The 27,690-nt window shown below is 49.6% G+C and overlaps 1 protein-coding gene across 4 annotated transcripts in view; it reads left to right on the top strand.

Annotated features, from left to right (window-relative positions):
* Window positions 1-18,514: 18,514 nt before the first annotated feature.
* ARHGEF9 (Cdc42 guanine nucleotide exchange factor 9) overlaps window positions 18,515-27,690 on the top strand; it is a 191,794-nt gene continuing 182,618 nt past the window's right edge. Inside the window, exons 1-2 of one of the 4 annotated variants that reach the window (XM_014955079.1) lie at window positions 18,515-20,806; window positions 27,472-27,619. In XM_014955079.1, the coding sequence (XP_014810565.1) occupies window positions 19,376-20,806; window positions 27,472-27,619 (1,579 nt within the window). In that variant the 5' untranslated portion in view covers window positions 18,515-19,375. The remainder of the gene's footprint in view (window positions 20,807-27,471; window positions 27,620-27,690) is intronic. The other 3 variants (XM_014955080.1, XM_014955077.1, XM_014955078.1) reach the window with 3 other exon arrangements.

Genomic DNA, 27,690 nt, shown 5'->3' on the forward strand with positions numbered 1-27,690 from the left:
TAATCTTTGTGGCTTAGATGGTTGGCAGTGATAGCCTGTATTTCCCAGGCTGTGCCCTCCATGTTGCAAAACATCTCTCCTCACCTGCGCGAGCCGCAGCTCCTCTCACGCAGGGCAGTGTCGTGCTTTGGAGATGACTTGCCCGCTGGCACGAAGCGAGAGGATTTGGAGGCTTTTCTGCCTGAATTGGGCTCCCGTTCGCTGCGGGGTCGGTTGGTCACCCCTCGAGTTGCCTGCCCAGGCTCTCCCTTCGCTGGGTTTTTTGTTTGCTTTTGGTTGCCATCCCAAAAGAGGGAAAACGCCAAACCAGGGCAGGTGTAAAGGGCGAAGGAGCCTGTGGGACGTTCCTCTGCTGTCCTGTGCCCAGGCAGAACTAAGTGTGGAACTTCGCAGGGCTTTTGCAAACTCTACATCCCAAGAGCTGAGCTTTTCCTGCCCTGGTATAGCCCTGGAGAGCCCATGCAGGCAGGCAGCCAGCCCTGCCAGCAACCTGCCCTGTGCTGGGAGGGAATCTGGGTTGGAAGGGACCTTAAAGATCATTGAGTTCCACCCCCCTGCCCTGGGCAGGGACACCTCCCACCAGACCAGGTTGCTCCAAGCCCCCTCCAATCTGGCCTTGAACCCCTCCAGGGATGGGGCAGCCACAGCTTCTCTGGGCAACCTGTTCCAGAGTCTCACCACCCTCTCAGTAAAGCATTTCTTTCTGGTATCTAATCTAAATGTCCCCTCTTCCAGTTTAAAACCATTACCCCTTTGTCCTATCACTACACTTCCTAACAAAGAGTCCCTCTCCAGCTCTCCTGTAGCTCCCTTCAGATTTGCTGCTTGTCTCAGTCCTGACGCCGCATTCGGGGTGCAGAGGGGACCCCCCCTTGGATCTAGCACTGGTGGTGAGGGTGTCATCACCCGGCTGGCGAGGCAGCAGGAGGTGGCACGCCGGCTTCTCCGCTGCTGCAGCAAACTGCTGGTGTCTCTGCTTCCATAGATGTTGGCACCAGTTCGAGGGCTCTGCTGGGTTTGTGGAAACAGGGTGGCTGTGTGCTGGCGTGAACTGAGAAGCTGCTGTGATGGTAGGATGGGGAGTGGAGCGAAGCACGTGCCTGGCAGAGGGATGGGGAGCCTGGCAGTCGCCGTCCTGTGTCCCTCGTCTGAAGAAGCCACACTGGGAGCGGTTGTAGCTCATTTGCTCCTGCTGTTCCTCTTACGCCGGGGTCGCAGCTGATGCTGTCCCACTGCAACTGGGCTGACATTGTCTGCCAGAGGCGTCCCATACACTCAGAGACTTGTGTGAGAGAACCATTAATCAGTTTAAAGCTGCCTCGTTTCACTCGCGGGTATGAAAAATGCCTATTGTGTGTAAAAACAAAAACAAAAAACAAAACAAAAAATAAAACAATGCCACCGATGTGAGCTTCTCCCCTCAGCGCTGGAATTGTTCAGCTGAAGTGGAACGAAGTCACACGTCTGGCCAGAGCGGTCGCAGAGCCTCTGGACTCTCAGCTTTGGCCAAGCGGTTGGTGTTGGCCTTCACTGTGGCACCACGGCCACTGGTGTAGAGGATGCCATCTGGGTGGCTGGAGGATGCTATGTGCCCCATGGGTGGCTGGAGGGTGGCACCAGGGTCCTGCTGGAGCTCGAGGAGGTGGTGGAGAGTGAGGAGGAGGAGAAGAGCAGCATCCACGGGGTTTCTGAGCAGCACAAGGAGTTGGGTTTACACTCTAAGGGCACTTCCTGGCGAGTGAAAGCACCAGCCCCAGAGCCCGTTACCATCTTCCCGTCCCTCCCTTCTGCTGCAGGGAGTCCAACAGCATTCCGGGGTGCAGGGCACATCCTGACCTGCTCTGCTCTCTGATTTCCACACCACGGGCTGGAGCTGAAGGACACTGGCAGTAGCGTGAGCAGGCGAGCAACGCACACCGTGTCCCTCGGTGACCCTCTGGGATCACGCTCGGAGCATCCGCTTAGAGATAACAGGGAAAGGCAGGAGAAGCAGCAGGGCTCAAGGTGGTGGCCTCTAAGCGTTTTCACACCACGTGGCTGGGGTGGATGGATGGGATCCAACCACGGCCTGCGGGATGCTGTCTACAGCCACGGGGGATGATGGCTGTGTGTGTTTTCCAGTGAAATTTTATACAACAGCGGCCGGTGAGTTTACTTTATATGGTGTAAGTCCTGCCAAAACAATTTCTTCCTGTTATTGCTCCTCCAGTCTTAGTGGAGCGATAAGAGCCTTTCGCAGGGAGCTGGTTTCTCCCAGGGGTTCTCCTGCTCCGAGCCAGGAGCTTTCAGCAGCAGTTCCCAGGGTGACTTTTCCTCAGTCCTTTAGCTAAACCTCAAAGTTGTGTTTAGTTAAATGGTAAAAGGAACATCTTGTACTCGAGACGTCTGTGTAGGGTCTCTCCACAACCAAAAGGATTGGGTTCATTTTAGGTGGTATTTCCTATGAATTATCTCCTCAGTTGCCCAAGGAGGTGGTTACGGATGGCAAAGACCTTGGCCTTGAAGACAAGGCTTGTGTTAAGATATATTGAAGTGGAAGCTGAGACAACGTGGGGCTTTGCTTGGACCTGAACTGGAGTTGGGAGAGTGCCACAAGTCTCATCACGTCCCCAGCTCAGACCTGGTGGCTTCAGCTGACGTTTCGTGTTGCCACACCATTTTATTTCCTGATGCTGAACGGGATCCAGTGGTGCCCTGCTCTCAGGGCTGCCGCAGTGACAGTGGTGGGTTTTCCTTCTCACCGGAGGGCTGTGTGGATACCTCATCCTCCCCAGAGAGTCAAGTACTTTCCTTTTCCCACCTAATTTTGGCCGAATTAGGAAAACGGCATGGAATTTCAATAGCTGGGAAGCTGCGCGGGCTGGAGGAGCAATTTGAATGGAGAACTTTCTCAGCTTCATAGCAAGGAAACAGCCTTGCTACAGAAATGCTGCCGGGTGGGGGTTTCCACTCCTGCAAAGGAAGATCTTTTAAGGCCAAGCCTTAAATATTCTAACGGGAATGAAGATGGATCTTAAAACTCTTTCCGCTTGGTTTATAATTCCTTTTGAGTGAAGGAACCGAACCGAAAGCGGAGCCACAAGAAGGTGTGCTGGGCTCCAGTGTGGCCCGTGGCGGGTGGCGTGGGATCAGCCACAAGTGCTTACAACAGAGAAGTCATTTCAGGTTCCCCGATGGCAGACACAGCGCCGGGGCTGGGAGGAACCTCACCACCGCGGAACGATTCAACTGAAGTCAAGAGGCTCTGCTCCCGTTCATAGGAGTGGGCTGCTGAAAGGAAAACAGGGAGAAAAGCCAGTTAGTGGGTAGGGTGAGGGGCTGCCCTCCTGAAGAGGGGTGACAGGGCAGGCCTGTGGAGAGCCAGGTTTGAGGTGAACGTGTGCCTGGAACGGCATCTCTGGTGTGGTTACCCTGCGATGCCGAGAGCAAAACTGCGATGCTGCGAACCGCCCCGTGTCTGGGGCTTGTGTCAGAAGCCTTTAGCCACAGAGCAGCTTTGTTGTCTAATTACGGTGCACGCTGACGATGTTACTGGTCTCCTGCTCTTCCCATTGCCTCGTTAGCCCAGCCGCAGCTTCTGCCATGGGCCATGCTTTGTGCCTGGCCGTGCCCGGATCGTGCTGAGCGCTGCTGGCAGTGACGGCAGGGCTGGTTGGGGGAGGCAGAGAGGAAAAGGGGGGGGTGCAAAATCCCGGTGTAAATGAGCAAACGTTTGAGCGTGCGGGTTGATGTGCAAGCAGGGACGGAGCTGAATTTCTCATCTGCCCGGGTCTGGTGCTGTGAATTGCCAAAAGTAAGCGGGTGCTTGCAAGCGGGGATGCTGCAGAAGGGATCTGCTGGGGCATCCGCTGAATCTTTGCTTCTCACTCTTCAGTGGTTGGTGTTTCCTTGCTCGGGGACACTACGGCAGTGTCCGAAGGAACCCCCGAGGGCAGGCATTGCCTTTCTCACCTCCCTCTGGTCTGCAGGTGGTCCCTGCCACTTCTTGCCGTAATAAGTTAAAGGCAAGTGTTTTAATAAATTTTTATGAAAATAATGAGTTGTATTAGGTAGAAATATTTGTATAAAAGGGAAGCAAATATACACATTTCAGGCCATCAGCCAAGCCATGCTTGACACAGCTAGAGGCAGTTTTCTCCAAGGCAGAGGTTATTCCATAATTGCTCATTAATGAAGTTCTTGCCTCCTTCCTCTGAAGCATTTGCCCTTGTCCAGAGCATAGGAGGAAGCAGTGGGTTATACGGGAGCCTTGTGTGATCCAGGCCGGCGTGTTTGTGCTTCCTCACACTCCTCTGATTGCAATCAGTGGGTTTTGCACCCGTAAAGAGTAAGGGCAATGCCACGTAAACTGTCTATAATAAACACAGGGAGTCTGTTCATATGGTTTCAGGCTTGAACTTTCTGGGTGATAATTACTCTATAATCTTTCCAGGCACCTTGTTTTGATTCCTGGAAAGTTTCACCTTTATTTACAGCTAGAGTTGAAAAAACAAAGACATTTGTGGGGAAAAAAGCTTTACTGCAGGATGCTGTGGGACAACTCCATGGATCTGGACAGGGCAGGGAACACGGACCCTGGGACCCTGGTCAGAAAATCCTTCAAAGAGACTTGTGAGAGGAGCTGCAACTTCTGCTGGGAGCAGGAAGGAGTCACTGATTGAGGTGTAAAGTTGTCTTTGGAGACCAGGCCTGTCTGCTGGTGTTGGAGAAACCCCTCAGTGCTGCCGTTTCCCCGGTTCTTTCTATACCCTCTGCTGCATGAGGATAAATATGTTGCAAGAATGATTATTGAGATCCCTAACTTGAGTTTAGTTTTGGCACCTACATGTGTGTTTAAGCGTGTAAGTGGGAAATCTGATTTTTATGATAAAGGTTTCTTCCCTGGCAGTCGGGGCACGGCTGGGGAGGGGCTGTGGTTGGGGGTGTCCGTGAGATGGACGGGCTGTGAGCGTTTCCTGAGCGTGCAGGAGGGTTTCTAGAGAAGTAATAATCTGGGACAGGATCTTCTGCAAGGAGTCCAGTGAAGTACCGTTTGGAGCCCTGGGTTAATCTGCTGTTTCTTTCTGCTGATGGTAACAAGCTGGGGTTCAGCCTGATGGGGCTTCAGTTGTGATTTCCAGCTATGAGGGGGTGGGGGGACATGTTTTGAGCTGGGTAAATGACAGCCAGGTTTGGCCTGGAGGCTACGGAGCTGTGTTGTTGTAGTGATGGGTCAGAATTTCATATTCAGCATATAACCCAACTCCTAAATGAGATGCTTAATTCATTTATCTCGTCCTTTGCCCCTTCTCTGCCATTGCATCCAACCACCATCAAGGCCGGGGGAGCAGGGAGTCCCGGAGATGGGATGAGGGGGTGCGGCTTGGGAGGAAGTTCAAAGCAGTCATCTTTTGGGGTTGAAAACAAACTGAAGATGGGCGTGTGCCTTTGACGCGAGGACCACAAAGATGGGGTTTAATTGGGTACACGGGCGCTTCCCTTTGCTGCCTCATTCCTGACGCCCCTGGACGTGTTTGTGTCACCCTTCCCAGTCGCCGCGTCTTTCGGGGAGGTTATTTTTGGCACGCTGGCTGCCTCGGGTTTCTCGATTTTCTTGCTGCCAGTAGTTGTGAAATAGTGGCTGTTCTGGTAACACCAGCGATGGCTTCCCTGCCATCCACCGGGGCCCTCGCTCTGATTTACACGCTGCTGTGGGGAGGAGGGGGAATGTGTTTGAAGACAGAGAAGAAAAAGCCCAAGAGCGGTTAAAGGCAATGGACCATCCCTCTGGCTTCTGTGGGAATTGAGTTTTGCTCGGGTTTGCTGCTGGACAAGCCCATATTCTTAAATGCTTTTTCTTAAGCACTTCTTTTGTCTCCTCTGAAGGAAGAAGGGGTCACTTTTTCCACGCCGCTGACGTGCACGGTGAATCACAACTGTTGTGGGAAGGTGCTGTTACTGGGACTGGTAACCTGTCAAAATATTTCCCGCCTTCATCCAGATATCCTCAGGCATTTTGCAGCCCGTGTGCCAAATGGTTGGGTATGACCACATTTTGGAGGGCTCCTTTGATGCTTCTCAAGTGGGACAGACAGGAAGGATTGACTCCTTTAAAGATTTTTTTATTTTTTTATTTTTTTTAATTGCAAGGGAGTGATGCAGCCTACCTATGGGAGAGCCCCTGCGTTTTACTACAGGAAGGAAACGTGTCGGCACGTAGATCCAGCATAGGGCCTGTAAGCCAAGGTGATTTCTGCCTCGGTCCTGAGTGCTAGCTCCAGCCAAATAAAAGGCGCAGCTCTGGAATAACACCCAGAAAGCTCAGCAGATTTTGCAAAAACCCTGGCAGCGCCGGGGAGCTGGAGCCAGGGCCAGCCCTGCCCTGCCTGTGCGGGCAGGTCGAGCGTCAGCGTGGGAGTTCCTGCAGCTCTTGCACCAGCTGAGCAAGGGCTTGAACCTATTCATGGAGAAAACCCGAGCAAGTGCGCCTCGGCTCGCTGCGGGCTGGTCCTGTGCCTCCAACAGGGTGCATGTCCTTGCAGAAAACTATGCGCTTTTCTTTTCCAAGGTATGCGACTGTATTTGCAGTCTGATGCCCGGCTTTTCCCGCTGCTGGGGTGGTCCAGGGCTTTCCAGAGCTGTGGCAAGAGTATCCCTGCTGCTCCCTGTTGGCTAAATGCCCTGGTGTGTTAAGAATTAGCGTGGCATGAGCTGGCAAATCAGCGTGTTGGGTTTTTTTGCGTGATAGCAATGTTTGTATATCCGCGCCGTGCAATTTCCTGCACAAATTAGATGCTGCCTGTGTGTGTTCCCAAACCCTTTGTGCTTTAAAAGTGTGGGTGAAGGTGTTGGTGAGATGGGGAGATGCACCGTCACAGGGGATGCGAGGGGCGCTTTCAGGGCGACTGGTCCTGTCCTTTCCTGCTTATGGTTTTTGTTTTGTCCCTTGCCACCTGTAGCAATTCATTCATTTGCTGTTGAAAAAGGGGTTGTTGGAGAGGCTCAACAGACTATGGAAAAGGGTGAAACTAAAAGATGCCCAATGCTTGGAAAAAGGCTGGATCTCAGGCTGGATATTAGGAAAAATTTTTTTCACTGAAAGGGTTATCAGGCATTGGAATGGGCTGCCCAGGGAGGTGGTTGAGGCACCATCCCTGGAGGTGTTCAAAAGACGGGTTGATGTAGTGCTGGGAGGTCTGGTTTAGTGATGATGCTCCTTGTTTGTTGTGTGGGTGTCTATTTTTGTCAGTCAGGTTGACGGTTGGACAAGATGATCTTTAAGGTCCCTTCCAACCTAGAAGATTCTGTGAAAAATCCCCAGCTCCTCGTAAAAAAGATTGAGGTGCTGTTCCATAAACGGTGATAAAGGGAACCTTTAGCTGCTCCTGCTCATCTGGGCTTTTGTAACCCTCAAAAAGGGATAAGTGTATCCTCGAGGAGGGCAGGGTGGGAAGCAGAGGAGACACGACTGTGTGTGCACAGCCCCATCCCGCCGGCCGGGGTACGTGGCGAGGGCTCAGCCGCCAGATGAAAAAGCTCATCAGTCGTGATGTTAATTGAACGCGATGTTGCTTCCCTGTGCTCAGAGCCCGCTGCTGCCGCCGTCGCCCGGCGGAGTGTGGCTGGCTCGAGCGGGGCCCCGGTGCGTGAGGAATGGGAGCTGACAGCCCCTTTTTGCAGGGAAAAGCCCTGTCGGTGAGACCCTGCAGCGTCCAGACTTTTAAGCCGTGCCTGCTTAAAAGCTGCTTGTTTGGTTTGTGTCTGTAGTGGGTTGGCAGGGCGGGATTGCATCCACAAACTAAGGTTTTGAAGGCTCGGGTTATAAGATGGGCATGTGAAGACTGGCTTTGGATGAGCTGGACTGCGCAAATGTGGGATAACACCTACAGCAAGGGCAGCATTGTCCCCAAAACTGGGCTCCAAACGTCACCCACCCACTGATAGTTCCTGCAAAGCAACCCTCGTGTGCTCATGGTCATGTGTAATGGCTCTGGATGCAAATAAGGATTATTTTCCGTTGTTGCCATTGAGGGGGAAGGCAGGAGAAAGGTGTCTGCATGTCCAGGAGGCACCTTGTGACTTCTGAGGGTTCTGGGCAAGAAGTGGGCATGGATTTGATGATGCGCCTGCCTTGGGAGGGACAAGTAAGGTGCAGGGGGGTGTCAGACTCCTAAAAGCTCTTTGCTTCTCTGGAATGTAAAGCCCCAGGCAGTGAGCAGGCCAGGCACCCAGCAGTCATGGGACTTTTGTAGAAACACAAAATTAGGTTAAAAGCAATTTTGTGCAAGGCCACCTGCTGTCCCAAGTTGGTTATCCCTGAACTCAGCAGTAGCTGAATGCAGAGCAGGTGTCATTGGCCTGTTTGGAACATCAAACCTCCAAATACCCAGAAATCGGGTTGATTTTACTCCAAAGCAGTGCAGAAGACTCCTAAAGCAATCGTTTGCCATTGAAGGTGAAGACACTGGTGGTACACCTGACACCCTGGGCTCCAGTCTGAGAATTGCCACCGGTTTCAGAGCATGGTAAGGCTGTACCTCACCTTCTAATTAAAAGGCTTTGCTTGAGGAATTAGGTTTTCTATAACATGGGGAATTGAGAGCAGCCAACTGTTGTGTTTGGAGGTGTTGGTGGCTGGGGTTTGCTGTGCTATAAAGCCAGGCTGTGTGGTAGGTTTGTTCCAAGCAGCCTGTTGATGAGATCTGGGAACATCCCTCCATCCGGCATCATTGCCTTTCCCTCCTTTGACACGGTGACGTGTTTGGCCTGTTTGATGGGGAAACCTGAAAGAAGTGATGGTTCCTGTTCAAAATGCTGTAAGGAAAAAGGGCAGGGGGTAAAGAAGTGCTGGGGAAATCCCATAGAGCTGCCTAAAAACAGTAGGTCACTCGATATCTATCTCGAGATAGGAACAGGGCTTAGAGGAGGCAGTTCAGTACGTGTGAGATGTCCTTTGACATCGCCAGGGCAACGCAAGGGGGTTGCTGAGTAATACGCTCCCAGTCCTCGCCTGTGAATTTGGGGCTGTCGTTGGCACTCGGCTCTTTGTTCCTGAGCCTGAGCTGAATGCGCCGAACATACATTTAAGGGAGAAACACAGCTTGCAGGGTCTGTAACTATGGCAATATATACACAAATGTGACCCTCCGCACCTAATTTAATTGGCATCGATGAGCTGCCTTGTAAGATGGCACTTATTTTTTTCAAGTAGTAATTCCATGTCAAAGAGGAAATATAGATAAGCTCCCCAAACAAAAGAAGCAAGGAAAAAATAATTCTTTCAAACATTTGAGCAGGAACAATAGGGTAGGATATGCACTCTCTGGGGAGAGCTAATGGCTGAAACCGATAGGAGTGCAGTGCCTGCCTCACTCTGCTCTGTAATGAGCACAAACCTTTGCTCAACCACAGAGTATTTATAGCAAATGTTATGGCAGAAGCATGTGTGACCTGTAGGCTCCCTGCTAGGGGAAGAGCTTTCCTGTGCTGTCTCTGGGATACAATAGACAATTATTTAGACACTATCTTTGTCTCAAGATACAAACAATTAAATGCTGGCTACTGATTTCTGGCCTTATGTTCAGCCTACGGGCAGCCGTGCTTTTTTACTTAAGGGTTTTTGGAGAAGGAGAGGAATTTTTAAGGGGTTCATGGCGGAGAAATGTCATAGCTGTAAAGTTCCTGAGGCGTCTCTGCTAAATTGGCTAATTGGGAATGCAAAGTAATGTCACAGACGTCATGAAGTGGTTGCCTCCTAGCATCCTCACGAAGGGTGGCAGCCAGCAGCGTCATGTAGCTCAGCTGACATTAATGGGGTGTGTTTTGGGTGTAGAGCCCTGAATCTGCCTCTGCTGCTGTGTTTTAGCTCATCACTGTGGTATTAGTGTACCTACATCTACTGCTGCCTAGTAATTAAATGTGCTTATGTGTAATTAGCTACTTTCAACTGACTGCAGAACAGCTTAAATAATCTACATGTAACGGCAGATATTTCTATATTATAATGGCATCAGTCAGTGCCAAATACCTGGGAAGATTGGGGAAACAGCTATTGTGCATCAAAACATAATCTTGTTCTGGAAGATGACTATTTTTTTCAACCTCCCTTATTTTGCTGTCGGTCCCGGTGCATCCTGGGTGTCAATAGGGAGAGTTTACTTTCGGGTCTATTTGGTACTCACCTTAGATTTATTTTCTGTATAGGAAAAGGATTTAGGATTGCAAAAAAGGGCTTATGAAAATGCGAAGGAGCGTGCAAGGGAGAATGGTACCACAAACACAGCGCCGGTTAAAGGGGCAAAGGGTGCATTCTCAGCTGGGATTCACGGGTCAGCTCTGTGAGTCTGGAGGAATGTCTGGCAACAGGTACAACGCCAAAGCCTTCTGGGCTCTGGGCAGAGCCTTGCTCTGCAGTTCAGCTTCAGTAGGATCTAATCTGTTACATCTTCATCTTTTGATTCCAATTAACACGGGCTTTTATACCTCTGTGTTTTCTCCTCGAGTTTCTCCTGCTCAGGAGAAGTTAGGTTTTTTGCAGGAGGAGGCAGGTGATGGCTCTCTCCCCTTTCCTCTGCACATATGAAGCTGTTGCTGGCTTGGTGGAAGGTTTTAGGGCTCGGAGTGATGCAGAACCAAGTGCTGGTGCCCTGAAAAGCTGCCTGGCACCTCTCTGCACCATCATCAGGCCCACCAAGCCCCAAGTGTGGAGCCGCTGGTGTTTGCTGTGAGCTGGTCCCTCCCTTGGCAGCACCAGCACAAGTCCAGTTCATCATCTGACATGCAGTTGAGCAGCTCTGTCTCTCCCTTGGCCGCAGGCAAAAAAAGTCTCCTGCTCTAATTTCATTGTGTTTAGCCATCGCACAAACTCTAAAGCTCCCCGAAATGGGAAGGAAGTAATGTTTAAATTATACATGAGTGAACTGATTTACTCAGACCGAAGTTTTGAGTTCCGTCCCTATGAATACAGGGCTGGGGCTATCTGTGCATCCGTCCGTCTGCCTGGTGAATATTGAATTAACAGAAACACAAACGCAGATCCAGTACTGGAAAAGCTTTGGCTTAAACTAGTGAAAACTGAGCGGGGCAGATGTATGATGCCACAGGGAAAGCAGTGGCTTTGCCCAGTGGTCTCTTGTCTGGTAGGTTGCCCTCAGCGATGGAGCGAGACCGTTGCTGCAGATTCCCTTCTGCCACCAAAAAGTCAGTGTTTCAGTAGGATCAGTCCACTCCCGACTGGAAAGGGATTCAGGCTCCTCTCCTGTCTGCCTCCTGCTCCTAATGAGGGGGTTTAACTTCCTGTGTAACGTATTTTGCAGAACATGTAAAATGCTGGTTAAATTCTATGGTCGCTTCCTATGGGCACTTGCTCAGCACTCCTCGGGGAGCCCAGCACCGGAAAGTCGTAACTGCGCTTGCTAATGGCCTGGAGATCCCTTTTGCAGATGTTTCACCCAAGTGAAACTCCTCTCCATGCTCCTTCCACCTCTCCTTAAAAAACTGAATATGCCAGCTGCAGTACTGCCATGCCCGGCCGGAGCTCAGCAGCAAACTGTCCTCCTTGTCCCGTAAACAAGAGATGCTGAACTTTTGTAGGGGCTGTAGGAATTCATGGAGCTGTGAGCTGGGGATCTGCTGGTGGGGATCTACCAGTAGGGATCTGCTGGGCAGGCGGGGGCTCGAGTGTGGCCAGCTCCTGCCTCCAGCATCTGGGAGGGCGAAAGCCTGAATGTGGTTTTGAGGTTGGTCCTTCGGAGCGGCACCGAAAGAGGCTGAAATGTCTGCAGAGACATAAAGAGAAAGGGGGTGAAGTCACAATTCTCTCCCTATTTATTTGACCTAAATACACTGAAGTAACTGTACCCTCATGAAAGAGATAATTTCCTGACGCTGGAGAGCTTAACATCTGTTTCCTCCCATTTTTTTTCGGTGGTAGAACATGGTAGCGGAAGAACTGGCGGGGTTTTCTTTCCTCTTTTTCTTTTGTATAGCAAGAGACGCTGCATGCTTGGGCTAAATATGCTCTCCGAGAGCAGACAGGTTTCTCTCAAGGGTTATATGATCATTTGTTCTCTATTTTCTCTCCTTCCTGCCTCCCCCCGCCCCTGCTGGAGAGGAGCGGATACACCGAAGCCCAGGCAGGACTTCCTTAGCTCAGCCATGCCTTCTGGCAGGCTGCGCCGTGTGCCCTCTCCCCATCACCCCCCTTCACCGACAAACAATGGCCAAAGGCTCCTTCTTGTTTGTTGTTTTGTATCCCGCAGAGGAAGAGCCGAGTGGAAGATCGTGTCCCCGGGGGCCCTTGGTGCATTCCAGCCCCGGCTGCCGCCTTGCAAGGTTGCCGGTGCCCTTGCCGTGCCGGCCCCAGGCCTTTGGCACAATCAGCAGCACCGTGCGATGCCATGGGCGGCCGATGGGTTTTGAAGCAAATGTAGTGCTGGTGAGAGAAGGGGATGGAGAGCCTTGGAGGGGTGTCTCGAGTCATTGCTCCCCAGCAAGAGCAGATCTTGTCCTTTGGACATCCAGCACAGCACAGGTAGTCGTGGTGCCAAGAGCAGCTGGGCTTTTGGACCAACTATCTGTGATGTGGCTTGAACCCCCTCATATGCTGGTAGTTGCAGTTGGGGTGTAGTGAGCCTCAGACCCTCTGTATCCCAGCCCCAAAACCCTAGAGGTCGACCTCGGATCTCTCTAGGTGCTTTTTGCCAGAGGCTCTGTGGTGGAGAGCACATTTGTCACGCATGATCCTGTCCGGACTGGCCCAAGGGCTACCCAACCATCATTTTCCTCTTTGTTAATCTTCAAAGGCCCCTGCTCCTCAGGACCTCAGTCAAAATAGTTCTCCTTTCAGGTCACTTGATAGAGGGAATTCACAAGTTGACTGTAACCTGGAATATGCCTTCTCCAGAATATCCCACACCTCCTTAGGATGTCTGGGTTTCCTTTTGTTGACTGTTGGGGACTTGGGTGTTATCTTGTTGAGTGCATCTATTGGGATGTACACCCTGCCACCCAGAGACTGATTGCCTTGGAGCATGATCCCATGGGGCATTCCCAATTAGTTCAGTCCTTCCAAAATATTAAAGCCTGAAACTGCAGTGTGGGTCCCCTTTCCAGAGAGAGGTCCCAACTGTCCAGCATTTTTGGTGTTTTTTTTTTTTTCTAAGTGGGGTGCAGCTTTACAGCACTAAATATTTGAAAAAAATAAATATTTCTGCTAGTTGCCTGAAAACTGCAGTGGTCTGAAGTAGATTTCAGGAATTGTGCCAGCCTTACAAACAGCCTGTACTGTGTGGTGTTAAATGAGCAGTTTATTTCCATCATTGGGATATCTTGGATTTACGAAGGGCCAGCACAAAAGAACGAGATTTCCCAAGAAGAGCATTAGTCCTGAATGGTGGCTTGTGACAGCCCTGATGGCGTGGGCCTGATTCAGTGTCCTTTAGGAGAACTGTTAACTGTGGGTGTTACCTGGCGTTATTTCTGCTCTTGTATCCGTCTGCTAAATCACACCTAAAGAGGAGCGAAATTGGTATTACTCCCACCTGTATCATGCAAGAAAAGCCTTGCTGCCAAGGAAATGTTATGCAATCATGAACGAGATAACTAAGTACCTAGTTCTTTCTTAAAGATTTGGATAGTGCAAAAAAAATGGAAAGAATTTGGAGGGGGAATCGTGGTCATAGATAGAGATACTTGTGTGCTGTTTGCTTGGGAATTTGCGCAGTCCTAACTTATTTGTCCATCTCAGTGACCTGGAAAAGGAAGGTGGATTTTCAGAAGGAAGGGTTACTGTTTGTGTGATGGGAAGAGCAGGGTCTTGTACAGAGGACCTTTAAGATCATCAAGTCCAACCATTAAACGACCACTGCCAAGTTACCACTAAACCGTGTCGCTCAGTCCCACGTCTACACATCTTTTAAATGCCTCCAGCGGTGGGGACTCAACCACTTCCCTGGGCAGCCTGTTCCAATGCTTCACAACCCTTTCAGTGAAGAATTTTTCCTAATATCCATCCTAAACTTCCCCTGGCACAACTTGAGGCCATTTCCTCTTGTCATATCGCCCGTTACTTGGGAGGAGAGACTGACTCCCAACTTTCTACACTCTCCTTTCAGGGACTTGTAGAGAGCGAGGTCTCCCCTCAGCCTCCTTTTCTCCAGGCTGAACACCCCCAGTTCCGTGAGCTGCTTCTCTTCACCAGCTTCATTGCCCTTCTTTGAACATGCTCCAACCCAGCCCAATCCAATCCACCAACCCTGCTCCTGTAAGCTGGAGCAGTTTTCAGTGTTTGATAGCTGTGGTTTTATGAAAGCATTTTCCTCGCCAGGGTGAGATGTTGTGTGTTTCGTAGACCAAACACACCAGCCACAGCCACCTGGGGTAGTGGAAGAGGTGTAAGGTAATAGCATTACCTCATGTTTTCTGTGGTTAAAGTCCCGCACACGGAGATGGTAGTCGCAGCTTAGCTGCTGGGTGGTAACTTGCTACGACTTGACGTCTGCAACTGGGCCTGCAGCCCAAGGAGGGGAAAAATAACAAGGTGGTTGACTAGCTGTTGTAGTTTTCTGGCTAATAGGTGTTCTCAAAAATACGTTCAGAGCGTTTCTTTAAAAGCTCCTTCTCCTGCACCCCAGAAAGATGAATAATGGTTCATCAGATACTTCTCGGGGCCGTTCTTCTCCATACTCAAATTTAAGTTTGTCTTTATGGGCCTTAATGCCCCAGAGCCTGTGTGGTTTGGGTGATAAGGCCACATTTTTTCCATTCGGCTTAATTAAGCATAGGTTTCCCGCAGGCGTGCTGCTGCTGTGTGTTTGCACAGTGGCAGACACTAATTGTGGCAGCTGTATGAGTTGACGGAGCGTAGCAGATTTTGGCAGCCGGGCAGGGAAGACTGAGCAAAGCTGGCTGAAATTTGTTGAAATGCAGAGAATTTGCCTCGGTGCTGGGAGGATTTGCTCTGGGTGAGGCAATGCCAGTCCTCGGGCTGGATCTGGTTCAGGTGACAGTGGTGGGGCTGCGGGTGCTAACGAAGCTGTGCCGCTGTGAGTTGGCTCCCGCCAAGGTTAGCTGGTGATTTCAGTGTGCACGGTCCCGCAGGCTTAATTGGTGCAAATTAGACAACAACAAGGTGCTTTTCTCACACCGAATGTTTGCTAGCAGTCTGTCAGAAGGCCTTTTGAGCACCCTACCTGTGTCCTGCTATTCCATTTATCCCTCAAGGAGAGCTTTCTCAAAGCAACGATGATGGTTTCAAAGATCAGGAGAGGTTCAGGTGAGGCTGTGGTGGAAGGAAGGGCAGAAAGGAGCCACCAAACATTGGTCCCCTCTTTGCTTAGAGTGCCTAGGCCTGGCTTTGTGGTGGTGGCTCAAATTTACATCTGGTTTAAAGCTGCTTTTAAAAAAATCAAACATATATACATATTTAACTTTAAAGCCACCCTTGCACCCCACATTTCTGGGTTGTGTTGCTTCTCTGGGGAGGGCTGTGCAGGATCTGTCTCCTGTTACGGGCTCTCTTTGGCTTGACACATGAGAAACAGCCTCTCTCTGTGCTAGCATCCCTCCAAAGCCTTTGCAGACCAGCCTGTTCCCTTTGAGTCTTCTTTCTCCATGCAGGATCCACCCAGCCAAAAACAATAAAACATAAAACTGGAAAGAGAAAAAAAAAAAAAGGACCTTTTGTGATTTTTGTCTTTTGCTGCCAGTTGGCTGCACAACTTGAAACTACTCAAATGCTCTTTTTTTTTTTTTCTCCTCTCAAGATCCATTCAAATGTGTTACTCTTTAAATTGCAGCAGGGATGTCTGTGAATAACTCTCAGACCCAGAGCGACAGTCTGGGGAATGCGGAGCTGGTCTCCTCCTCGAGCACTAGATGGAGGAACAGTCTCACTAAAACCTTGCTTTTTTTTTGGCGGGGGGAACAAAAGCTTTCTGTGGTCTCCGTACAGACCCAGGGCAACACAGCTTGGGTGTGAGTTTGTGCTACAGGGTTTAATGAGGCGCCGAGGCCCCGCAACTGGCCTTTGCCTGGGGCCAGAGGTTCTCTTTTAAAATCTCCAACGTGGCGAGTACAAAAGGCAGATGGGCAAAGGAGAGCAAGGTGACATGTGTGGAAGATGGTTGCTGTACATTTAGGCTGTGTGACCGTGTGGGGTGTATTTGTCCAGGTGTTGGCACGGCTGTGAGGGAGGGGAGAACTGCCCCGTGCCGGGCATGACCGGTTCCACAGCGGCCATGCCACAGCCCGTCAGTGCCTCTCTGGAAACATGTAAAAGGCAGGGTCAAAAATGCCAGGCAGGAGTGAGAAGGGATTAAAAAAATGTGAGAAACAGAAATGTGGACCCCAAGGTCAGTGAGGATGGTGAGGGAGGTGCTGGAGCCAGGGAGATGTTCCCTGAAAGGAATCGTGGCCTGTGGAAGCCCCGTGTAGGAGTGAGTTCTCCTGATGGGAGCCGTGGCCTGTGGAAGCCCCATGTAGGAGAAGGTTCTTCTGACAGGAACAGTGGGCTGTGGAAGCCCCACGTTAGGAGAAGGTTCTCCTGACAGGAGCCATGGGCTGTGGAAGCCCCATGTAGGAGAAGATTCTCCTGGCAGGAATCACAGCCTGTGGAGGCCCCTCACATGGGAAAAGCATGATGAAGAGGGAGCTGTGGAGAGGTCCTGACCATACCTCTCCTGGTTCCCCATCCTAATTCCCTCTTTAATACCTCAGGGGGGAGGTAGAGCCATCGGGAGTGGAGGAGGGAAGTTGAGACATGGGAAAGAGGGGGTAGGTGGTGTAAGGTGGTGTGTTACTTTTATCTTTGTTTCTCATTATCCAAATCGATTTCAATTGGCAATAAATCAAAATTATTTTTTCCCAAGTCAAGTCTGTTTTGCCTGTCTGTTGTGCCTTGTCCATGAGGTGTCCAGGGCAAGAGCTGCTGCATTAATAATTTTAGTTTTAATAGAACTAGTGAGTGTAATGAGGGTTTTTTAATAGATATGGAGACTGTTCATAGAGCAGTAAGAGTGAAATGGGTGACAGCGGGAGTGAGCTTCATGCCTAGTGTCAGAGCACTGCAGTGTGATTGCCTGTTCTCCCTCTGGTCGGGGAAAATGGGGAGTTTTTCCATTGTCAAACCCAAGTCTCTGGGGCTGTACCCCTTCTTGTTCCCACTTTTGCTTCCTTCCTCCTCCTGAGAGTAGGATTGGGAATTGAGGGAATTTAACCCTGTTTAGTGCCTGACATGTAGTTCTGCATGGTGGCAAGGCAGACAGCAGACCCAGGACCACCTTATGAAGCTGTAGCAGCGAGACAGGGCAGAGGTGCACCTGTGGAAGGGAAACGTCTGTATAAGCAGGAGTTCAAATGTATTCCCATACAGGGTTTGGAGCGGTTCCCGTTGCTGTTGCATGTGGGGTACTTGTAGTTTTAATCCTGTTCGCTTAGGGTGGGACTCACTTGAGGGGAACATGTGTGTTGTGTGTAGCATTGAGTGGTGGCCAAGCAGCTTTCAGTTCGCAGTCTGGTTGCAGTGAGGAATTCCCACGCTGGTGCCATAGCTATAGCAGGAAAAACCTGGCTTGGATATGCCGTGGGGTTTCTGATACTGTTGTATTTCAGAATTGCGTCGGTTCCAGGAAAAGGCTCATCCTGACTTTTCTTTGAATGCCTGCCTGAAGAGACTGAACTCGTTGGGAGTGCGTTGCCGCTTGCTGGCAGATGGGGCTGGGGAGGATGACAGAGACATGTGCAGGGATGCCTTACTGTAATTTCCTCTTTTGCTCTCTGTCGCGTACTCTGACGTGTTTAGTCCTAGCAATTTGCAAAATGAAGATTTATGATTTATGGTGTTCTGCGTATACCTTGTGGTAACTTTATTAATGCAGGAAGTTTATTTGTGGTCAGTAGATCTTCAGTTATTTAAATCAGATTTAAGTTGCTTTAAAATTTATACAGTCTGGGAGCAAAATTTCAGCCTCGCTGAAATCCATGGCAAAACCACCACTGCCACTGGGAATAGATTTGACCTGTGATGCTTTAACAAGTGTGTCTTCTGAAAAACCTTTCTGCTCCTAATTGCATCCCTTTGTTCTTTTTTCCTTTAGTCTTGTGAGGAGAACAATCTGAAGACAATGCATCCGTGACCCCTGATACCAGCTTGCGAGTCAGGGCGATGGAAGTTATAGAGGGCCGCCGGCATCCTGCTCCTGTGGTAGCTCCAAATGGATACGCAAACAGGATTTTCCAAGCAAACATGGATGGAGGGAGTACTGACGCGCTGGAGGTCTGTGGTGCTGAGCACTGCACCTCCAGCGATGCAATCCCGAGTGAACGGGAGGAAGCGCCCAGGTATAAGAAGGTGACCAAGGGCAACCGGATCTGGAATTTCGTTAGACGAAGGAAAGGACTCTCTACAAATAAAGAAAGACCCCAGTCCATGATCTTACTGGGAGTTTCCTCTGAGGTCTCAGAATTAAAAAAACCATCCTTCATGGACAGGGTAAGGCCCTCAAAAAAGGGAAGAACCTCCAGAACGCCGAAGAATGCTGATTTGAGAGCATCCGGAGTCCAGGTTGCTTGTGACCCTGATGAGGACCATCATGCCGGTGGGCAAAGAGCTGTCTACAGGGTTAAGAAACTGGGTGACAGTCGGAGACCCTCCCGCCACTCGTATGCGGGGTACATTGATGATTTAGATTCTTCTTTTGAAGACATAGAGCTGAATATCAGCATTCCTGAAATTGATGCCAATGAAAGTAAATGTCTCAGGGATATTAGTGCCAGATTACACAGCGAAGATAATGATACTAACTGCCATAGAACACCAGCTAGAAAGAGCGAATCTTTGAATTTTGAAAACTTTAAGAGTCCTGCAATTACAGAGGGGGGCAATCAAAAGAGGTGTATTGTGCTCCCACAGGAGAGCAGAAGAGGAAGGAGCTCTGATGTCTGGAGCTATCTGAAAGGAATTTCATTAACTAGCAAAGATAATTCAAAGCTTTCAGATCAAAGGGCTGAAACCAATTTCCAGAACTTAGAAAATATAACTGATCATTCTACTTCTTATTTGGACTTTGATACGAGATGTGAGGAGAATCTCAGCCAGCGGAAAAAATCAAACAGCACGACCAAAGCCACTCACTTTGGGGGTGTTGTGAGGTTCTTCACCAGCGTGGCTGAGGCAGCTCGGAGGCTGCGAGGCTCCTCAAGGGGATTTTCACCTGATGAGAAAAGGCCTCAGCGGAGTTTCCGAAGCTGGAAGCAGGATGTTACCTCCCACAAAGAGGGCTTGGTTATTGAGAACGAGAGTGCAAGGGCCTTCTGCACAGTGGGAGCGTGTCTGCAGTCCCCGGATTCAGGCACATGGGAGAATCTGAGCTTTGAGAGTTTGGTGGGGAAGGAGCCCATGCAGCATTGCAAATCCACAGAAGTGCCACAAGACATTGGTTCCTCTGCCCTGGGTGGCGAGAATGACAAGTTTAATGAAACATCACTTGCCCCCTTTGGGCCAGAACTATCCATCTCCCACCCACCAGAGCTCGCAGATCGCTCTTTCACTGAGTTAAACACTAAAGACCTGTCTGAGGATCTGATCGACTTTCCACAGACGCCTCAGACTAAACAGATTCAGGATTTGGGCAGTACTCCAGAGAAGACAGAGGTCCTGGGCAGGGACCGGCCGTGTTCTGAAGGTCTTCCTGTGAACAACTTGGATACTGCGGACCTGGGCCATTCTCCAGCTGCAGATGGTGACTCTTCTGCAGTGACTGAGGCTCTGATCCACCTTCCACAGACATCACTGACTAAACTTGATACTGAGGATGTGGCTTGTGCTCCAGTGCTTGCCAAAGACATGGACCTGTCTCCAGCAGAGGCTCAGGAGCTTTCAAAGACAGAACTGGATACACAGGACTTGAGAAATCCTGAGCTGCCTTTGCAAGACTTGTCCAGAGGTGAGCTGGGGATTCAGGACTCAGACAGTACTCTGGAGATGACAGAGGTCATGAGCAGGGACTTGCCATATTCTCAAGGTCTTCCTGTGAATAATCTGGGTGCTGCAGACCTGGGCCATTCTCCAGCTGCAGATGGTGATTCTTCAGCAGTGGCTGAGGCTCTGATCCATCTTCCACAGACAACCCTTGCTAAACTTGATACTGAGGACACGGCTTGTTCTCCAGGGGTTGCTGAAGAGATGGATCCATCTCCAGCAGCGGCTCAAGAGCTTTCAAAGACAGAACTGGATACGCAGGACTTGAGAAATCCTGAGCTGTCTTTGCAAGACTTGTCCAGAGGTGAGCTGGGGACTCAGGACACTGGCAGTACTCTGGAGACAACAGAGGTCGTGGATATGGACCTGCCAGGTTCTCAAGATCTTCCTGTAAATAATCTGGATACTGTGGACTTGGGCCATTCTCCAGCTGCAGATGGTGACTTTTCTCCAGTGACTGAGGTTTTGATTGACCTCCCACAGCCAACCCTGGCTGAAGAGATTGAAGACACTGGGATTGCTCTGGAGAAGACAGAGGCCATGGATAGGGACCTGCTACATTCTCAAGATCTTCCTGTGAATAGTCTGGATGCTGCAGACCTGGGCTGTTCTCCAGTTGCTGGTGTTGACTTTTCTGTAGTGACTTTTTTAAAATGTTCCACAGTTAAAGGGCAGGTTTTACAGCAGACTGATTGCCGCATTAAAAAGCGCGGAGCCGCTTCGTTTGTAGAACAGAACTCTGTAGAGATAACGGACACAGGGGAACAGTTTAACTGTAACAACGAGTGTCGTCCTTTCCAAGTGCACGTTTCTAGAATTGTCTCCTCTGGACGGCTCAAAAACGGAAAGGTATGAGTAACTTCTACTGTAGTGAATAAGACCATGCTGTTATACATCTTACGAAGATGGTTTGCACTTGAGAGCGTTTTTGTGTATCTGTCATAGGGATTTTCAGTTCAGCAGACCGACATATGAATGATGGCAGCAGGCACAGCTTTTATATCAGTCTGAGGGGAGTCAGTGAACTGGTGTATCTCAGGGTCTGGTCAGAGCTGCCTTGCATCTGTCTCTACACAAAATGACACTGCCCTTTGGGATATTAAATACCCAGCCCTGAGTGAAAGGTGGGCGATAGTGGTGGCTCTAATTACGGCAGCGCATTCCTATTTATTATAAGCAAGTCTTTCAAAGCCCTTAAAGTTTAAAATTGTCAAAACATTCAAGTGGACGTAGCTTTTTGGAGGAGGTTCTGGGTAGTACAAATTTGTATTGTCCAGTTTAACACTGGGAAACCTGGGAAGTGCCATGGATGAGGGAGGTGTATGTGCGGGATGAGGGAGGTGTATGCGTGGGATGAGGAGAGGCCTCCTGAAGCCCACAGACTCCCTTGTTAACTCTCAGCCCATGGCTGTAGCACCCACACACATCTCTGTGCGTGGAGCAGAAGTCAGAGGGCGGTAGCAGTCGTATCGGCTGTGCCACCATGCCCCAGCATTGTGTCTCACAGGAGAGTGGGTTTTGTACCCTGCTCAGCCACCGAAGGCTCTACTGAGGCTCATGTCGCTCCATGCCAGTTGTGGAACTGGTACAGATTTGTGGACAAACCATGGTAGGACCCAGTGTGAAGCCCAGGTGTTTTCCTTTGGGTCCCTGCTCATTAGCTGAGGCTGAAGTGATTATTGTTATTTTTTTTTAAGGTGACAGGTAGGGAAGTTGGGTCAATTCATGATGAAACTTTCTCCTTCCCTTTTGGGCTTGGAGAGACCAGAGATGTTACAGAGGTGGTGACATTGCTGCCTGTTGGAAAAGGGGTCACTGTAACTTCTGAGCCAGGAGGGGAAGTGTTTGAAAATTGGCAGCAGATTAGAAATACTGGGGGGAAAAAAAATCTGAACTTCTGACTCCCAGCTAAAATGGGCAGTACCATTGTTAGTTATTCCTGGACTTGTTTTTCTGCTCCATTTTGTGTAATACAATAAAATAAAGACAGTTCCAGGCACTTATGAAGTGGGGTGACTAGCGGTTAGTCACTTCTTGTGGTGTCTGGAAGAAATGTTTTTAGAGGGAGGTTGAATGAGAGGGCTGTGGTTTGATATCCCTTCACACAGACCAAACTGAAAGTATTCCAGGCAGGGACCAGATAACAGAGGCACGAAAGGATTGAGTGGAGCAGAGGAAAATATTGGCACTCTTTTCCTGGAGCAGCCACGTCTCTGCTAGCCGAGGGCAATGGCTGCAGGCCTCATCGCAGAGCGCTTGGGGCAAAATGTGAGCCATTTCCCAGGTCAGCTGTGTGAACAGGAGATGCGGTAAGCCCCAGCTCAGCTGTTGCAGCTTACAAACATTACCAAGAAACTTAAATATGGTGCTTGAGATAACTGGACAGGAAACCTCCCCCGAGTTCCCGTCGAGTGTGGCGATAGCAGTGTGACCTCCGGGCTGCCGTGGCTTCCGGCTTCACGGAAGGCCTGAAGCCTGGCCGGGCAGCAGCGGGATGGAAGGGAAAGCGTCCGGCCCACTGTGGTTTGTAAACACCTTCTGCATCCCAGAAACTCAGCCTAGAGATTTAGAAACGACCTGGCGGCAGCATCAAACCCAGAGAAGTCAGGAGTGAGGCTGGAAGAGGGATGCTCTTGGGTAGGAATGGACCTAGAGAGTCTGCCAGCAGCTCCCGTAACAAATGTCTCTGAGATACCCGAGGGATTTGCTTGTCTATCTGTCATCAGGGAGCGGCACTCGGAAACGTTTTACCAAAAATAAACATGCAAGAGGAATAACTTCAGCCGGAGCGTGACAGCAGCAGCAACGTCCAGTCTCTTATTGTTTTAGGGCTAAATCCAGGTCCTTGCTGGCACCTGTTCCCCAGGACAGTTGTTGGACCTCCTGCCTCTGTATTAATTGAAGGATCTGGATTTCGAGTGAAACGCTCAGCCACAAGTAGGGAGAAGGTTCTGCCAGGATGGGGTGGGGTGGCTTGGCTTGGCCAGCAGCTGTAAGCAAGCGCTGTGGCAGTTTTAAAGTGTGCTAGCAGTGTAGAGAGGAAATAGCTCCAGGGAATATTTTTAAAAGAACCTACACGTTATCCCACAAAAAGCACAAAAGCAGCGGCTCTCACTGAGACTCCCTGCCCAAACCTGTTGGGAGGTGGTGTGACAGACTGGTGGAGCACAGAGGATAGTGGAATGGGATTCAGGGGACCTGTACGTTGGTCCTAGCAGTGCAGTAAATCTGTTTAGTGGTACCCTCCTGCAGTTAATGCCCCTGCTTCTTGCCTTCCTAGCCTTGCCTTTTAAAATTTTAATGTCTTTGGGCAGGAGCTGAGTGATGTTATAGGCAAGTAACAGCTCAACGGGATCTGATCTTACTGCTATAAAGGAAATAGCAGTGCAGCAGCATTTAATAAAAAGGGCCACTGTAGAAAGGTAGAAAGAAAAGCATGCACTTCTCAAACTGTCCTCCTGCCTAGCTGCTTTCAGACCCCATCCCAAGTTCTTGTTTGTCCCAGGAACTTGAGAAACAGAGGAGATAAAAACATTTTCAAGAATCGAAAGAACAGTCAAGGTCAAAATAGATTGTCAATGGGAAATGAATTACTGGTTTCACCATTCAGTGGAACTCTGCAACAAAAGTGCCTTCCTTATTTTGAGAGATAGATAAGGGAAATTGACTGAAAGATGATACAGAGGTTTTACTAGATTCTGAACAGTTGCGAACTATAAAAGTTTCCATTTCCTGTGTGCCTGGTGAAGGGAATTACCCTCACCCCACCTCTAAAAACACCACAGCACCCCAGGAGGGAGAATGCAGCTGCAGGGAGTCAGGCATAGCCCCAGCAGCTCTATTTGGCCCCTGCCAGTAGCTTGAGATGATGCTTAGGAGGAAGGAAGCTTTGATACCACATAGGCTACTTTGCGGTTGCGGCTTTCCTGTCGGGGTTTCAAACCATCTGATGTGTCCTTGGACAGGGTTTGTGGGGGATTTGATACCTCCTTTGGGAATGACATGAGGAAAGGTTGCAAAATACGCCTCTGACTTCATATTCCAGGCCTCAGTTTAGAGTTTTTAGGACCCAGAAACTTGATTGAGGCTCATTGCTGGCCGAGGGGTCCTCCCGGCTCGTCCCAGGGGCACCCGCACAGGACTGGGCACCGCAGAGCGTTTGGGTTTGTGTCACTCATGCAGTGAAGGAGCAGAGGGTTCTCACTGCAGTCTTTCTATGCCCTCTGCTGGCTTATTTGTGAAATAAGAGTTTATTTTTCTGGAACAGAAAACATTACCTTTTTCCTTAAGATTTTGAATTTTATCTCCAGAAGCTTTACAGACTGTAGCTTGCCGCTGGCTGGGTGGCTGCACATAGGCACCAGTTGGGTTTGAGGCATTTGTGATGCCATTTTCTGGGGGAATTATGATGGCCAGAAGTGTGAAAATGACACTCCTACAGGCTTGTCAACCTGGGCAAAAGTTGTTTGTCCCATAGGATGAGGTCCCAGGCTGACCTGGGGTGCCCCAGGTGTCCCAGCCAGTTTGGTTTCCGAGCCCTGGAGCGGGCTGTCTGATCAAACTCACTTCTCAGCATCACAGCAGATGGTTGTAGGTGTTTCTCTTGAGCGGCTGTTGAGTTTGTTTGTCCGAGTCCCATACTTGGGAGCCAACCTGTCCAGGTGCCATAAAGGCACTCCCTGCCGGTGGCACAGGACTGGTGCTTTCGTGGTGTTGTGAGGTTTTGTGATTCCTGTGCAATAGCTTCACGCTGTGTTGCTCCGTGTGGGAAAATCAGAGACTCTCCCAGTGCGGTGGGTCCAACTGGAAGCACAGGATTACTGATTTGCCTGAGTGTGTGCTTGCCAGGGGATGCGTGTGCAGATTTGTGATCAGATAGCTGGGGCACATCTCAGATCCTCCCACAGCTTTGGAGTTTTACTTCAGTCCAGCGGCTGCTTCCCGAGATGAAGATACAGCAACTTTCTTTTTCTGTGTTTGATGAGGAATTGCAAGTGAAGTGCAACAAGTTCTTGTGGTGACCTTTAGCTTGAGATTGTTTTATTGTCTTTCTGCTACAGAACATTTTGGGAGCAGCTGCAGAAAGGGGACTGCTGAGTCCGTTTGTCTTTTCCCTCCCTGCTCTCTTGAATGGCACTAACCAGGAAAAAGGGTATTTCTGAGAGCTCTCTTCATCTCCTGGTTACTGGCAGTAAACTGGTTTGTGTCTCAGCCTTCTGCTGGTAGTTGTGCTTACAAAAGACTTCATAGTCCTTCCAAATTAAGAAATAGTACTTTAGTGTCTAAATCCTACTGTTGTCAAAAGAGCACAATACTCCTGTCTGGAGCGAGGTACAGTTTAGTTGCAGAATGAGGATTCTGTGTATTTATGGCTTTTAATATGGTTATGTCTGACAATCATCTTATTTTTAGAGGAGACAAAACCTCTAAAGCCTATCTCCAAGCTGTTCAGATTTTTGTGTTTTTAATAACCATGAGGTGCTAGCAAAATCTTGAATTAAAGCCTATATTTAGTGCTATCTATAGTGGGGTAGAGGTTTTTTTGGGAAACATATTTTTAGCATTGTCAGGGAAAGGCAGGTTGAGTTTGCAAAGCTGATAGGCTTTATACGTATATATAACCAGCCACGGAACGCATGGATAAGTCAGATTTCCACGTGTTTTCTTAAAATCCTTGTTGGGTCTTGCCTCAAAGTTACAACAGGCCACCTTGGTGCCATCAGAGTAGTGATATGAATGGGGACCTCTGGGCATTGCTGGCCTATATGCTAGGGGACTGTGAGTCCAAAAGTTCTCTGGGTGAAAGATTTTCTTGGCTTTTACCTCCTCCCAGCAGTTACCCAGTCAAGAGAAGCGTACTGGGTCACGGGACACAGTACTGGTGCTGGGAACTGGGAATGGGAGATCGAGCCTTAATTCATCCACAGGCTCTCACAGTGCCTTTTGGGTAATTACAGCCTGTCTGCTTCGTTCTTCATCTGTAAATAAAGATAATAGCACATCAGTGAGAACTGGGGCTGCTGAAGTCGTGAGGACAGATAGACTAAACCATAAGAGGCACCCAGTTATTAGCGGGGCCGTGGAAGTATGACGAGTCTGTCTCTAAATGAGGCTGGAAGCCTCCCAGTGAGGAGCCCTCCTGTTTTCTTCTCCCGACCTTTGTAAATTGAGTTTTCAGCTGATTTCTTGGCTCTAAGATTATACACAAGACTTCCATGGTGTCACATGTCACAGAACATAAAATGAAAAGTAGGAGTTTCAATTGTGATTTTTTTTTTAAAAGAAAATTCCATTCTGCAAAATATCACGGTACAAGTTGTCTCTTTCAGCATCTTTTCCTCCTGAAATAGAGTAACAGAAGTTGGAGTCACCCAACAGCGAGGGAAACTCCAATGTTTTTCTCCAGTTAGTTATAAATGCTAATTCATTCTTTGGATTAAAGTCACCAAACGTTAAGCTATAACTGAGGTATTTGGCTGTTTTATGGGTGCTTCAATCAATTGTAAGGATCTTACTGTTTCAAGTAATATTTTGTAGGCTGTTGATACAGAGGATGTCTCGTTAGAAGTTGTTACCAGTCAGCTGTCTGCCTTCACTGTGCTTTGAATGCACTAATTGCTCTTAACGACCCTAAGCAGTCTCACCTGGTGCCTCCACACCACACCCATGGGCCTGGCAGCCCGTTTAAGCTCTGCTCTGGGTTCTCAGTCCTTCCTTGAGCAAGGAGGGAGAAGTGCTGATCTCCAGCTCAGTCACTGGTGACCAGCTCAACCTTGCTGGGCTGGACACCAACCTGGAGCCCGATTTCCTGACTTTATCTTGGAGCTAGATCACCACCATGGACTTGCCCAATGATGGCAGGGCTTTGTCTGACCCTGATCTCCAAACTGACTCACCTGCTTTACCTTGGACCTGCTTCATCACCGTGAGTGTGCCTAATGATCTGAAGTCTAACTGACCCTGGCCACCATCTCCAGACCTGGCCTGGTGCCTTGCTTTGGGCACTGTGGCATGGGGCTGGTGGCTGAGGCACCATCCTGCCAACCAGGTTATCTCTTTAGCTGCTGGGTTGCTGTCCCTTAGAAGACAACCCAAAATGTTATAGCTCGTACTGGGTCCTCGGCACCAGCTAATTCCCTCCCTACGTGTGCTCCTGCTGGGGCCTGGTAATGTGTGAGTAGACACAATGCTGCCCAGAAAGCAGACATCTTCATCGCCCGTTACTCTCAGAAGTGCCTCGGAGGCTGAAGTGCCACTGGAAGTTGTTGGACTTAAACACTGTGAGCTGTGCTTGAGGTGTGAACCCCACACAGTGGGAGTTAGGGCGCTCCAACACCAGGGTCTGCAAGTCTTAATCTTTCAGATAAAAAAAAAAGAAGTGGGTGCAGGTTGCAGTGAGAAAAGGTGTGTTGAAAATCTTGAAAATTACCTGTATTATTATAAGTTCTGTGATTGATTTGTCTGAGGTTTGAATGTATTGGTAAAATTCTTTTCTGACCCTTTTTTTTTGCTAGCCGATGTCTCATCCTTCACAACCATCCCCACAAGCACCACCCTTCAAAGTCCTCGTGGAGAGATGTCGCTCCGAACCCCTCTCCCAGAGCACCCCGATGGGGCTGGACCAGGTGGGAGGGCGCATGCAGCACTTGCTCCGGAGACGCGGTGAGTACCTTTGCCATGTCTTTCTCCCAGGCTTGTTTTTTGGGTTTTTTTTTTTTTTTTTTGCCTCCCCC

The sequence above is a fragment of the Calidris pugnax genome, unplaced genomic scaffold, assembly GCF_001431845.1.
Source record: "Calidris pugnax isolate Ruff unplaced genomic scaffold, ASM143184v1 scaffold38, whole genome shotgun sequence".
Lineage (NCBI taxonomy): Eukaryota > Metazoa > Chordata > Aves > Charadriiformes > Scolopacidae > Calidris > Calidris pugnax.